The sequence below is a fragment of the Phacochoerus africanus genome, chromosome X (genome assembly GCF_016906955.1).
Source record: "Phacochoerus africanus isolate WHEZ1 chromosome X, ROS_Pafr_v1, whole genome shotgun sequence".
NCBI lineage: Eukaryota > Metazoa > Chordata > Mammalia > Artiodactyla > Suidae > Phacochoerus > Phacochoerus africanus.
Genome location: NC_062560.1, coordinates 87,694,450 through 87,707,039, shown reverse-complemented (window position 1 = coordinate 87,707,039; position 12,590 = coordinate 87,694,450). Strand labels below are relative to the sequence as shown.

The window sequence follows — 12,590 nt, the reverse complement described above, 5'->3', positions numbered from 1 at the left end:
ATAGAACAGTACCTAAATCACAACAGATACTTGGTGAACATCTGTGGCATAAGGAATAACTGAGCCAGGGGCCTGTTACTGAAATCAGGCAGTAACACGCTGGTGAAGACACCAGTAGGTAGTGGGCACAGTCTGCTTGTTGCCTATTACTTGAATATAGTTTCTCATAAGCAACCTGACGCCCAAAGAAATACAAGCAGTTTTCAGATCACTAGTCAGTAAAATTATTGGTTTCAACTGTTACCACATCTAGGGAGAGTTTCAATTGATGTGACTTGTGTCAAGTGCCCATCAATGGACCAAAGGCTGAGGACAAGGAAATGATGTATCACAACTCGGTTAGCTTAATGTGGTTAGTAACTTGAGCATTGTAGTTAGTAACTAGAAGATGTAGAAGACTGTGGGCAAGAGAGCAAGAAGACCTTTCAAATTCCTCTCTTCAATTTTTAACGTTCCTCTTTTGGAGAGGTCGGTTACATATCCAATATTCCTAACCCTGGTTTCCCGGAACAGTCCAGCTTGAAAAATGTGTATCTACAAACATGAGCTTCAGGCAAAGCAAGGGATGCTTTACTGGCCACACGTCTGTGTGGAAACAACTCCTTTTCCTGTGGAAATCACTCAGAACAAGTGGTCCAGTTCATGTCATCCCGATGGACCACCTGCAGCATCACCTTCAATTGGGCCTGAACCTCAGCAAGTTTCTGGCGGTCCAAACTGTCTTGAAAATTCCATTCGTCATAGCAATGGACAGGAACAGGGTAAATCACATGCTTCAGGTTCGTCAGGGCTGTCAAGTGCTGCAGAAGGCTCTGGAGCACAGACATTGTAATGGGGTTGAAGGCAAAGCTAAGGACACGGAGGTGGGAGCAATGGCTCAGGGCTGGGAGGACAGCAGAGAGAATAGAATCAGTTATCACACAATTGTTGATCTCCAAGTGTTGCAAGGTGCCTGAGACCTTCTCCAGCAGAATCTGAAAGGGCTCGGAAACTTCTGGGATCTGGTTGTTACTGAGATTCAATACCCTCAGGTGGGTGGCCTGAGAGCTCTGGGACAGAACAGTGAAATCTCTAAGAGAAAGGCCACAGAAAGATAGATACAATGTATCCAACTGTCCTGGCAGGACTCTATTGAGAGAAAAAAGAAAGGTTATTTCAGAAGAATGAGGGCAATGGGTCCTGAATCATAGGTTCCTAAGGCTCTAAAATAAACAGCTGTGTCCAGATTTTGCAACAGTAGTTAACAGTGTGGACTGGGACCAGACTTTATAGATTTGTGGCCCTGAGAAAGTGACTTTTCCACTCTGAGATGCAGGCTTGTAATCTTGAAAATGTGTACAACAGTAATGAATCTATAGGGTTGCGCAAAAGATTAAGTGAAAACATTGCATGCACTTGGTAGATAGGACATAATCAGTGTTGGATCTGGTTCACTTCTTGGTGAGGATGGGCCTGGGAAAGCAGCCATAGGAGGGTTTCCTTTGACTGGCTCCCAGAGGACAAGCTCTCCAATCAGGGTCTGTGCCATGGAGAAAACACAGGAGCAAGACGATCTGGCGGTGTTAACTTATTTTGGCCCGGGTGTGGGCCTGTACCTTCATGCTACAGCTTAATGGTTCTCCATCTGAATGCCTCCCCTTCCTCTCTAGAGAGCTGTAACATCCAATAGGAGAAGGACTGAGTCTTTTCCACCAATAGGTGTATAGACTTCTTAGAGTGTCTGCCCATAGTTACTGAATCAAGGAATGAATGAGTCAGCACAGCTTCCTTTCCTAACCTTGTCTTCTCCTCACCATAAGGAATCTCTCCCCCTGGGCTACTTTCAAACTCCCAGCAGTGTCCATGCAGAGGGAGAAAGAGAAAGAGGTTACAAGGAGCTTAGGAATACCCAAGCATGGAATCCTCGGTCTTAACAATGAGAACCCCAATCCTCCCCACCCCCTCACCTGAGCAGTTTGTGCAGCTGATCTGTAAGGCAGAAGAAAGACAAGCTGAGCTCCTGGAGGTTGTCCAGCCTCCTAAGCCAGATGAGGAAAGATCTGAAGTTTCTTCTCCTATAAGTTTTAAAGGGAACATTGGATAGACTAAGGCTGTTTAGGTGGATCATCTGAGCCAAAAGTGTGATGACTTCACTCAAATAAGCCTGATTCACTTCTAGGTGATCAATGCACCCCAAATCCAGAAACTGTAGGATTCTTCTAAGGGCAGACATTTTATTGATTTGCAAATCTCTGCAGCAGAGGTGCAAGGACCCACAGCTCTGCTGAACTTTTCTACAAAGAAAGGAGTGGAACCGCTGTGTTCTCATGACGCTATTGAGGGATATGTCCACTAGCAATTCCATGGGTTCCTGAGCTGACTGAGGCTGAGACTCTGAATTACCAATCCCAAGGCACCTGACCCTATGCTTAGCTTCTTCGGTTTTAACTATAGAGTCCTGAGAGTAAATGCATGACTGAAAACAGAAAGGGAATGTGGTCCTGATCTCCGAGCATGTTGTCTCACAGTCTGGGTCATGCCTTAAATCCAGGATCCTCAGTTTTGGCCCCCTGTAAGGAAAGGAGGAGACATAACACATGAGGGGGTACTGATTTCAATATTGCCCAGCAAAGTCAATGATGGGAATTCAGGGACAGAACACTTTAACCCCTAGTTTTCACTTCATAACCATTCACCAAGACATGCTTTCCACACAAATTCGCATCTTTCAATTTTCTCCCCATACCTCCTTCAACTCTGGTCTTTCCCTGTCTGAATGCCCGTGTCCTCCTCCTGTGTAATCATCTCATGGGGAATATCCATCCATTGTGTCCTTAACCACCTCTAGCCTATACACAACTCTTCAAGACACTGAAATCCCAAAGGTGACCACAAGTGTTGGACCAATATAGCTCTGCAGAGAGCTGCACCATTCACCATTGGCTACTTTTGTGGAGATGTTAGGTATTCCCCTGTCCCAGGCTTCAGCATACTGTACCCTCCTGAGCATTCACTATGTCTCCAGTGTTCACAGTCTTACCGAGAAGAGGACTTCTGGGCAGGAAGGATCTGCAGACCATCGACCATGGCTTCCAAGTTGTCATAGTATTTCTCTTGTGCATTCAGTCGCCCAATATGGAGACAGCGAAAAGGCCAAATCCCCACAATTGCCTTTAGTATCTTCTCATGCCCACCCAAGAAGGCAGCATTGAACAATGGAACAAAGAGGTCTCTTGGGATTTCGCCCAGGGCGTGGATAGCTGCAAGCTCATTGCTCAGCAGACTCTTTGCAGCAGTTTCCAGGAGTGTGGCTGTGGTGTGTCGATCCATCTTCATAAACCTGCTTCAGAGGGAAGGATATTTAGAAGTTCTGAGAAGCCATCTATGGTCTCTTATTTGCTTCCAAGGAGAGCTATGGACAAAATATGGATTGAAAATGTATACGGTGGATTGTATGGCCACCTCAAGTGACCTCTACCATGGGAAGAGAATGAAAATAGACTTGCATGTGTAGTTAATACACATGTATACGCACACACACATTTACATAAGATAAAATGCCATTAAATATCAGAGGTAAGTTAGCATAAGACAATATTAACCACCTAGCTTCCATCTTCCCAAAATTTCTCTCAAAAGGATACAAACCAATAAGGGAAATGTAGATCTGCACAAAAGTCACAGCCTCATCATTACTTTAAAATGGAGACTGCCAATAGCTCAAAATAATTGTGAGCAAAAGAGAGACATCATCAAATCCCAGCACAAGATTTGTCACACTCCCATTGCAAGGCTTTCTGGCAAGCAAAAAGACAGACCAAGGAAAACTGCAAGAGCTATAGAAGAAGGAAAACAGTGAAGGCCTTAAAGTTGATTGAAAGCTACAGCAGAATATCTCAGCACAGAATAATTCTAAAAAGACCAAAAAGATGTCCTAGAATGTGAGAGATCAGACTAGAGGGAAGGGACTCCAAAATCTGAGCTTTGGAAGGGACAAGGGAGGATTGAGAAGTGCTGTCCTTCAAAGATACATCTTTTAGGGAAGAATAAAGCAAAGCGGAAGAGAGAAGCATCTGCCGGCAACTGGATAATGATGGGGAAAAGAAACAAAAGGGGGAAATTAAGGATCTTGTAAGACATAAGAGAACCACCAAATCAGAACACTCACGACTTCTCCCTCCATCAACAAAACAAACAAAATAAATAAAGAGATTGTGATGCCAGGGAAAATATCACTAAAAAAAAAAATCTAATGGTGAATATTTTACCTATGATACCAAAAGCAAGGTGGAGGAACATAAGAAGACTAATGAACAAAAGTTTTGTGTTGTCAAACAATAGAAACTGCGCAACTAAAAATGAGAGAAGTGTGAGGAGTAGAAGAAAATAGAACAAACTTTTTATCATAATGCAGTAGGTGAGTGGTATCTAATACTGGGGGGAAATGCATGGACTAGACAGTAAAGTGTGAAGAAAACAGGTGTTTCAGGATGATATATCAAAAAGGATGATATATAGTAAACATGACCAAATATATGTCTTAATGATAAAAGCCAAAACTCAGAACGAAGATACAAATATTAGGAATATTTATGTACCAAATAACACGTTTATATAGCAAAAAAGCAAGGAGACTTAGGTAAAGGAAATAGCAAGGAACAGTTACATTAGGAGATTTACCACACCAAACTTACAAGACTGATCAAGTGGCATTAAAAAAAAGAAGTGGGATACAGACAATCTAAACAAAATGACTTGACAGAAAGCTAATCAGTAAGACAAAATATAATATATAGATAGATATTGAGAATAGAGAGTATGTTCCTGTCAAAACTGGGATGCTAATTATCTCGCAGAGGCATCATTCATTTCTACAAGGTAGAAATATTACAAACAGTCCTCTTTAATCCAAATGCAACAAAAGTTGAAAATGGAAAGGCCTTTCCAGCTGAAAAAAATGTTAAGGCTTCTGTTTTCAAATGTTGAGTTAGGAGTTCTCTTATGGTGCAATGGGTTAAGGATCCAGCATTGTCACTGGAGCAGCTTGGGTTGCTCCTGTGGCACCAGTTCCATCCCCGGCCCAGGAACTTCCATGTGCCCTGAGTGCAGCCCAAAAACATGTTTTAAAGAGGAGATGCAAACTGAAGTTATAAAGAAATCTTTTAAAAGAATGGCCATGCAAAACTATGTATCAGTATCTATGGGATCCATGGAGAGCAGTGATCAGAGACAAATTCACAGCACTAAACACTTTCATGAGTAAAAATGAAAGAATGAAGATAACTGAATTAAAGGATGGCCTTAAAAAACTAAACAACAGCAGGAGTTCCCACCATGGCTCAGTGGTTGACAAATCTGACTAGGAACCATTAGGTTGCGGGTTCGATCCCTGGCCTCGCTCAGTGGGCTAAGGATCCATTGCCATGAGCTGTGGTGCAGGTCACAGACACAGCTGGGATCCTTTGTTGCTGTGGCTCTGGTGTAGGCAGGTGGCTACAGCTCCGATTAGACCCCTAGCCTGGGAACCTCCATATGCCTCGGTGCGATCCTAAAAAAAGACCAAAATAAAAAAAAAAAAGAAGGCAAAAACTAAACAATAACAAAAACCTACACAAAAACAAAACAACTAAATAAATGGAGAGATAAAAGCAGAAATGAATGTGATATAAAATAGAAAAACAAAGCAAAATCCTGGTTTTCAAAACAGACAAGCCACTAGCTTGCTTGATAAAGGAAGAAAAGGACAAATCACAGATAGATAAGATAATAAGTGACAAAGGAGAATTAATCATTGAAACAGAAACAGTAAGAGATTACTCTGCCAACCTTTACGCAAGTAAACTTGAACATCTACATGAAACAGGTAACCTCCTGGAGAAATACAGATTCCCAAAATTCTGAATCTACTGTTAGAAAGCTTAAATTAGCTCACTTTTATAGAAGAAATGAAGAAAGTTATTAAGGAATTACCCTCAAGAAGGACCTTGCTCAGATAGTTTTACAGGCGAATTCTAGTAAACCATCAAAGGTTATACAGTACCAAAGGTTGAGGAGTTATGGAAGAACATTAGAAAGGAAGGAAACTTCCCTAACTTCTTTCAGGAAGCAAGTAGGATGCTAATAGCTAACATGTAGATACCAAACTACTAAACAGAATATTAGCAAACATCCAACAATACATCTAGCAACCAACATACTGTGATCAAGCGGCTTTTATGCCATTAATACAAGGTTGGTTCTATACTAGGAATTCCATTGATAGCACTCACCATAGTGATATAATTAAGGACAAATATCATATGACTATCACCATAGATGCCAAACAAACCTTTGGGAAACTTCAACACCATCCATGTTTAAAAAAGAAAAAGCTCAAGAAAAGAGGGACCAGAGACGCTTTCTTAACATGATAAAAGATATATAATTTATTCCTAATGCCAGTAGTTTTTCAGTGGGAGACTACTAGGGGTTTTCCACTAAGGTCAGGAACAAGAAAAGTATGCCCACTTTATCATTCCTATTCAGTCTTCAACTACAAGGATTAGTCAGTTGACTAAAGAAATCAATTAGATTTATAAGAATGAGTAACAAGAAGTAAAGCCACCTCTATGTGCAGATGATAGTACAGTATACCTGAAAAGCCCTGTAGAAACAATGACAAATTCAGAAAAACAATAAGAGAAATCAGCAAGATAGTGGGATATAGACTTACATACAAAAATCAATAGTGTTTGTGTCTGCAAATGTCATATGCTATGACTTATATGTGGAATCTTAAAAAAAGCATACAATGAACTTCTTTGCAGAACAGATACTGACTCACAGACTTTGAAAAAACATGGTTACCAAAGGAGACAGGCTGCAGGGGTGAGGAGGAAGGGAGGGATGGGCTGGGGGTCTGGGATGGAAATGCTGTAAAACTGGGTTGTGAGGATGGTTGTACAACTATAAGCATAATAAAACGCATTGAGTTAAAAAATAGTGTTTGTGTCTACACACACACACACACACACACACACACACACACACACCCCTGGAGGACACACTGGTAAGGAAAGTCCCATGTTACAATAGCTACAACAAAGATTAAATGCAGAGAAATGAACGGAATGAGAGCATCTATAGAAGGAAAATTTTCAGACACTCCTGAACGACATAAAAGAAAACGTGCATAAGTAGAAAGACATTCAATGTCCTTGGATAAGAGTAACTCAACATGAAAAACATGCCAATTCTCCCTAGACTCATGTATAAATTTAACGAAATCAAAAATCTCAGTAAACATTTTTATGGAGTCAGACAAATGGACAAAAAAATTAACATCTTTAAAAACACATGCAAGAACAGCCAGGATGTAAGTGAAAAAGAAAACCTGTGTGTGGCAAGTAGTGATACCAGAAATTAAAGCACACTATAAATAAAGGCTCTGAATTACAGCATATGGTACTGGTACATGAATAGACAAATAGCCCAGTGGTATAGAATAGAAAACCCAGAATTACACTGATTATATGTGGAAATTTTAATATATGATAAAAGGGCATGTAAAAACATTGGGGCAAAGTTGAACATTGAATAAATGATGCTGGAACAACTGAGACATTAAGAAAGAAAATCAGTGCAGATCCATATCGCACACCGTTCACGGAAATAAACTGGCGATGGGTTAGGAATCTAAACATGAAAAATGAAACCGTAACAAGGACTTAAAGAAAATATGGCAGAACTCGTCTTTCACCTCAATGTAGAGAAAGGCTTTCTAACTGTGGCTCAAACTTCCAGAGGCAATGAAAGAAAAGAATGATCAACGTGACTACACAAAAATGTCTTTAAAGGGATGGCAAATACATTATAAATAAATCAAAAGGCAACTGACAAACTGGGATAAAGTATTTGCCACATACCCCATAGACATACGAATACTCCCCCAAGTATATATAAAATTCAGAAGTATTGAGGGACAAAGGGCTCACATGTCTATAAAAAATGAGCAGAAAGTTTGAACAGATAATTCACAAAAATATATAAAACAGTCCTCAAAATATAATGAGCCAAACTTCCAGACGAGCAGACAAATGCATACTAAAACCACACTGAAATATCATTTCTCATCTACCACACAGAGGTCAGTGGCAAAGGTCCCAAAGGCAGGGCAACGAGTCCTTGTTAGTGAGGCCGTCACCCTTATAAAGCTGCTAGTGGGAATGAAAACCAGTACAACCCTTCCAGAGAGAAATTTGGAAGTACCTAACAAAACTATATATGCACTTAACTTTTGGCCCAACAACCCAACTGATGGGAATATAACTTGAAGATATATTTCCACCAATACAAAAATACTTATGGACAAGATTATTCACAGTAGTATTGTCTGTAATTGCAAAATGTTGAAGGCAACGTAAATGCCCCTACATAAAGGAGTCATCCAATGCCAGTGACACAGCCATTCAAAGGAGTCCAATGCAACCGTAAAAAAGGGCGATGAAGCTTTCTATGAAATAAGGAGTTATTTTTTGGAAAGCTGTTAAGTGAAAAAGGAAAGGCGCAAAGGAGCATTATAAAATGCTGCCTTTCACTTAGCAGACAAGGGAATATAAGAGAGCATATAAATATCAATTCATTTGTGCAAAATAAATACAGGAAAGGTGAAACCAGAAACTAAAGAGACTAGTTAATCTACAGAGGGAGCAAGCAAAAGAAATGGGGAATGGGAAGGGGGTAGAAGGGATGGGGAAAGAGGGACATTTGAACAGATGTTTTTGTGTTGCTCTGACTCTTTGAATCACAGTAATATTTCACATACCTCAAAATTAAATAAACGACATAACTAGGATGGGTGTGTGTGTGGGGAGTGAAAACTCAAATACAAACACCCCAAAATTAAACTAACTAACTAACTAACGAATACCTTTACCACACTGAAGAGGTGAGGAAGAAAACAGCTGAGATAAGAAACTTGGGAAAATACTACTTTGATTACATGCTCTGAAGCTTAAGACATAAAGCATCATACACAAAGACAAGCTCTTCGATCTGTTTCTAGCAAGGGTATTGGGTGGATTTCTGCAACTACTTCATGGACACATCAGGAAGACACAAATAAGGAAATACAGATAATGAGAGCCAGGTCAGGGGAAGAAATGACAAGGCTAGAATGGATTAAAAGGAAAAGCATCAGTATGAGTTCCCGGCTTTTAGTATCTATACGTGTAGGTAGGTAGAGAAATACAGAGTTATTTGTAAGCATTAGGATTTACAACAATAAATATATTTCCTACATTTGTAGAAGAAGAGGGAGCGCCTATCAGCAATGAAACCCCAGTAGCAATGAACACACACTGAGATATCGGTTTGTAGGTGTCATTCTTCAAGAAAAGGAACCAGGGCTCCTTGCAGAAGGGGTTGGATTTCATGGCCGTGATGGGGAAAAAAAAAAACATGATGAACTTGAACACCTTACAATGCCAGCAAGGAAGTATACAAAAAAGGATTGGGTCATTTTGAAAGAACATAGAACCAACCATAAAGAGCTCCCAATCATCAAAGCTGGAACAATTCAAGTAACTAAATAATGATATAATTTAATAAGTCATGGTATAACATAGTTCTTCATGAGTCACTACTGACATAATTTGAATAAATTATTTGACTCAAAAACTTGGAATACATTTTAGGAAATAAGTTTTATAAATAATTTGAAAATTCTTAAATAAATAAATGGAGGAAAACAGTTCTTCAGCATTCCAAAGAATAAATGTAGCAGGAAAAGGGAAATAGAAATTCACCATAAAGTAATTAATTGTTATAGGCAACATCCACAGATGGATTCTAAAAGGAATGAATAAAAGTCTGAGAAGAAATGGAGTTCCTACTGTGGCTCAGCAGGTTAAGGACCCAAAACAGCCTCTGAGATAATGCAGGTTCCATCCCCGGCCTCGCTCAGTGGGTTAAGGATCCACTGTTGCTGCAAGCTGCAACATAGGTCAAAGAGGTGGTTCAGATCTGGTCTTGCTGTGGCTGTGGTGTAGGCCACAGCTGCAGCTTCCATTTGACCCCTGGCCCAGGAACTTCCATATGCTGCAAGTGCGGCTGTGAGAAAAAAAGAAAAAATTCAAAGAAGTAGGATATTTTCCTACTCTTCAAGCATTTCCAACACAAAATATACATTACTTAAAAGTGGGGAAAATGGTACCACTACAAGGAAGCAACGGAGCTGTCACTAACTTAGTCAAGTGATGAAGATGAATATCATCATTAATGCAACCGATGGACATCATGTACCCCTGACATGATGCTCAGAAAAAGTCATAGAACCACTTTGGCAGTGTTGTGGTATAAGGCCTAGAATTAAGGCACAATAACACCCATGATTTGATCTCCTGGGGAAAACCTAGAGGGCCTCGTATGGACTAACCACAAGTTCCCCTCCCTTTGTGCTCCCAGTCTTATCATGGGAACTAAGCAGTGCGTGCTTGCCCAGTTCACCACCTGCCCAAAGAATTATTCAAACAAGCCAATCACATCCTCTTATGTGAACCAAGGGCTACCTCGTGCTCTTGTTACTACACACTGCCCCCACCCCTGCCCCAGCCCCTGCTTGTTCACCCTTTCCCAGAGCATGAGTCCTATGAGGCTCTACCTGGGGAGCAGTGTCCTTCTTCCTCAGGCTGTGGGTAAATCTTACTAATGAGCAGCTGTGGACAGCATCTGCCCAGTGTCAGGTGTCCTGTGTTCAGCCCCCACCCCCACAACCCTAGAGGGGAAATCTCTCCATCACAAAAGGGGCGAAGGGGAGGAGAATAAAACAGGCATTCTTGCCAAAAACGTGTAACTTTCAGTCTACTCACAAGAAAACATCAGACAAACCGAAATCGACAGACACGCTTTAAAGTACCTGACCGGTATCTTCCAAAGTGTCAGGGTTGGGAAAAACCCAGAAAGTCGGTCAGCCTGGAGGAGACCAAGGAGAAATGATGGCCAAATGCAATGCGGTACCCGAAATGGGAATCCTGGAATTGAAAAAGGACATTACTGGGACAGATGGTGAAATTCAAATAAAGTATGTAGACTTGTTACTATACTGCAGCAATGTTAATTTCCTAGTTTTGATCATTTTTCTAAGGTCATAGAAGATGTTACCATCAGGGAAATACGGGTGAAGGGACCATTTCTACAAGCTTTCATTAAGTCTAAAACAATTGCAAAATGAAGGAAAAAAAAAAATCAGTGGTTGAGAGTTCCTGTTGTGGCTCAGTGGTAACAAACCCGGCTAGCATCCATGAGGATGCGGGTACAATCCTTGGCCTCACTCAGTGCTTAAGGATCCGGTGTTGCCAGTGCACTGTGGTGTAGTCTGGAAGCTACATCTCCGATTCAACCTTTAGCCTGGCAACTTCCATACACTGCAAGTGCAGCCTTCAAAAGCAAAAAAAAAAAAAAAGAAAAAAGAAAAAAAGAAAAAGAATCAGTGGTTAAAGGAATGTTTATTGTATACATGACACAGTAGTTTAGGAATAGATTCAACAACTGAAATAGGGGTAGGAGGATGGATAGGGAGTTGGAGGAACATTCATGCCACATCATCCATTAAAAAGTATTTCAAACTTTTTTAGACAGCCCATAATAAGAAATGCAAGTGCAGGCCTCTCCAAGATGTAGACGAATATTTATTTGCTCTTCAGATGAGAAAAGCATTTGTGCATATAAAAGAAATGGAACGCTAGATAAATAGAAATATATATAGCTTTCAATACTTACAATTTAAAGTCTGGGATATACACAATTCAATACTTACAATTTAAAGTCTTGGATAGCAAAAGGAACCACAAACGAAACTAAGATGCAAAGGAGAAATATGACTTGTTTAAGAAGAAAAAGGCTGATGGAGGGATTTTAAAGCGCGAGCACAAAAGGATTAGCCACAGAACGGAGGCGAACCCACGTAAGGACCGGGCGAGCACAGAGGATGGACAGGAGAGAGGACCGTCGAGCAATCCAGTGGACTGCCTTCCTTCCTAGCCCATAAGCCTTGACCCTGGAAATTTCAGGCCGCCAACAGAATCGTATTTTACAGAAAAAAATGCTGATGTAACTTACCTGAACTGGAAGAAGGGTCGGAAGAACCCTGAGCGGTCCAAGACCCCAGTAGTGGGATCCAGCGCAGTGCGATCGATCGCACGGGCATGGAGACTCCGTGTTGGCGGTGCCTGGCGTTCTAACGGTTCCCTCTCAAAGTTAAAGTTTCAGGAAGAGGACTTGGATTGGCGCAGCTCAGGTCAGATGACCCCCCCATCCATCAATCATCTCTTAGTGGGAGGCGGGGCCAGATTCCAGACCCGCCCAGAGGACCCGAGTCCACAGGGGATTCTGGGTGAGAGGGTTAAGCTCATGCGCAGCCCCACTGGCCTGGGTCTCCTTGGGTGGAAGGCCAGGTGCGATGCCGCTCCCTGTGGCCTGGGCGCTCCTTGGCCAGGATCTCTGCCAGGCCGGCCCTCCAACCCACAGAACTAAGGTCGAGGTTTATGGGCTCCGCAGCAGGGGGTGTGAGTTTCGATACCAGTGGCCACTGGATGATGAAAAGCCTTCAGACTTTAGTGTCCCCAGGGCTCTGC

At 41.4% G+C, this 12,590-nt stretch overlaps 1 protein-coding gene across 1 annotated transcript; it reads right to left on the bottom strand.

Moving 5' to 3' along the window:
• Window positions 1–617: 617 nt before the first annotated feature.
• LOC125118086 (melanoma antigen preferentially expressed in tumors-like) lies at window positions 618–12,163 on the bottom strand. The gene is made up of 5 exons (XM_047764228.1): window positions 12,076–12,163; window positions 10,874–10,988; window positions 3,020–3,319; window positions 1,947–2,549; window positions 618–1,128 (listed from the first exon to the last, which is right to left on the bottom strand). Exons 1-5 carry the CDS (start codon window positions 12,161–12,163, stop codon window positions 618–620), a joined length of 1,617 nt encoding a protein of 538 aa, XP_047620184.1.
• Between the last annotated feature and the right edge of the window lie 427 nt (window positions 12,164–12,590).

Excerpts from the sequence above, each read along its gene's own strand:
- LOC125118086 (XM_047764228.1), bottom strand. The coding sequence starts at position 12,163 with ATGCCCGTGCGATCGATCGCACTGCGCTGGATCCCACTACTGGGGTCT. Across the intron at positions 2,550-3,019 it reads GCCCAGAAGTCCTCTTCTCG|GGGGCCAAAACTGAGGATCC; the intron begins GTAAGACTGTGA and ends CTTTCCTTACAG. Across the intron at positions 1,129-1,946 it reads CAGCTGCACAAACTGCTCAG|AGTCCTGCCAGGACAGTTGG; the intron begins GTGAGGGGGTGG and ends TTCTCTCAATAG.